The 2,089-nt window shown below is 40.4% G+C and overlaps 1 protein-coding gene across 1 annotated transcript in view; it reads right to left on the bottom strand.

Moving 5' to 3' along the window:
- F5 (coagulation factor V (proaccelerin, labile factor)) overlaps positions 1-2,089 on the bottom strand; it is a 32,745-nt gene that overhangs the window by 3,856 nt on the left and 26,800 nt on the right. The window contains exons 19-21 of the mRNA XM_010137599.1: positions 2,063-2,089; positions 1,592-1,663; positions 392-486 (exon numbers count right to left, since the gene is read on the bottom strand). The exon at positions 2,063-2,089 is cut by the window's right edge and continues 5 nt beyond it. Of these exons, the coding sequence (XP_010135901.1) occupies positions 392-486; positions 1,592-1,663; positions 2,063-2,089 (194 nt within the window). The remainder of the gene's footprint in view (positions 1-391; positions 487-1,591; positions 1,664-2,062) is intronic.

Raw genomic sequence — 2,089 nt, 5'->3', positions numbered from 1 at the left:
AACACCCCCCGAAACCCCCCCACCAAACAGAAAATTATCTGCAGCAATGCTTGACAGTATTACACTTCAAATGATCACTGAAGAAGCACATACATATAAATATGTACTGTTAGGTAGACAGAGGAAAAGAAAAAAGCATTAGAAAGGATGACTCCTGCCTACAAAATGGTTACAGTCTAAATTGTGAGGATAACTGTCCAGTCAACGGGCCTCAACAGCAGCAGAGGCTGGGTTACTGTAGGTGTGGTGGACAGCTTATGGTATCACCAAACTTGCTATGTCTTTTCAGTTTTCCCCAGCAGTCCTCTCAGCAAGAATGAGAGCAGCTTGACCTAAAACAAGTTATAGGAAAATCACAACTCAATGGACAAACGTGTTGTACCAACCATACCTGGATCCAAGAGAGTTCTTCTTTCCTCATTGTAGTGCTCCAAGCATTGTATGTTCCAGAATTGTTTAATCGGGCTAACTTGGGTTCCCAGTAGTCTAGACAGAAAATATGAATAAAGCAAGAATTTAAAGAGAGGTACTGGGGAAAAAAAAATAAAAAGGAGGAAGTAACTAGATATTGATGTTGAGTGCTTTAGTTCTTTTCTGATCTGTCTTGGCAAAAAAACTCCAAACAACCAACCAAGAGACTCACAGCATAGCCTAGGATAATTTAGACGTGGTTAGCAACTGAAAGCCAGCTGTTACCCTGCAAAAGTTTGTAGTTAGCAGAATGGCTTTAAAAGTAACAGCCTTTTCTCTAATGTGCTGTCTTGCTGATTGGAAACAAGGGTCTAGAGTTTGCTAAACAGATCTCGGCTGCCAGCAAGATCAGACACAAAATGTGCTCTGCGTGCGTGGAAGAAAGCTCCCCTCTGCGTAGGGAGGTTTCCATGCTAACAACTGATAAGGAGTATATATGACAACACAGCTTTCAAGCCTTAGTAACACTGTGGCAAGAAACGAAAAAAGAAAATTAAATCCACATAAAAATCAGTGTTCCAAAATAAATAATTTATTTGTTTTTTCAAGATAAAGGATGTGTGTTCCTGCAAGCGTGTGTAACTCACATATCTTGATTTGCTGCTGTCCAGGTAAAATTATATCAATTTCTCTACCAAATGATCCCACTTTAATAACAGGAATAAACTTGCTAATTAAAGACTCTGTCATTGCTCTGGATGCCAGGTTCCCAAATCTTTCATAACAGATAAAATTTGTCCTTTCACATCTCATACCACATGCAAATCTTGAAAGCTTTTTGAATACTTTATGTTCATTTTCAAGCAGGAAACCCAAAGGACAAAAAGTTAAAGCTGGATTTGGTCCAGGTTATCCAGCAGGTCATAGACAGAGGACTCCCCGACTCTCAGGCTTGTGACACTGTCATTAGACCTGTGGCACTGTTAACACCTAATGATGAGGGCTACCTAACACAACTCAGATTCTCTGCTTGCAGCACTGGACAGCTTTTTAACCTGACTGTTGATTCACTGCTGAACTGATCCTGTAAGAAGTATCATGAGATGCCAAAAGAATATGGAACTGCAGTACTTTACTGGGGATATTCAGGAGCACGCCCAGACTTTTTTGATTAACTCACCTATATGATCTGAAGCGTCGATCTGTGAATCAAGTATAACTCCACTTGCTAGACCCATTGGACTCCTGCACCCTGAAGAGAGCACAGGAAGGTTGTTGTTAAAGAAGAGAGCTATTCCAGTATATATTCTGGTGGCACCTTCTAAGACAACATCACTCAGAACAATTCTTAGTAACACTGTAGCATCACCACTTTCTTCCCAGAGAAAGCCAAATTAATGTCTGGAATTTCTCTCAACAGATTAATATGCCGGTCACTATGAGAAAACCTCAGATTTGAAGCTCATATGCCAAGTATTTTTTCTTCCAAAGTGAATTCACAGTAACTACTGCACCACCTCCTTGGATGCACAGAGAATGTGCCTTGCATTTTTGCAGAACAGTCTCCCAAATTTATTTTTAGTGATCCTGAAAGGGAAGAGATGACTTTATATCTTGACTCCCGCAGCCAAAAAGCACCTTAGTTCAGTACCTTTCTCTATGACCAAATAGGTTGCCC

This window comes from Buceros rhinoceros, unplaced genomic scaffold (genome assembly GCF_000710305.1).
Source record: "Buceros rhinoceros silvestris isolate BGI_N320 unplaced genomic scaffold, ASM71030v1 scaffold17980, whole genome shotgun sequence".
In the NCBI taxonomy this organism is placed as follows: Eukaryota; Metazoa; Chordata; class Aves; order Bucerotiformes; family Bucerotidae; genus Buceros; species Buceros rhinoceros.
This window is presented reverse-complemented; position numbering and strand designations above follow the sequence as displayed.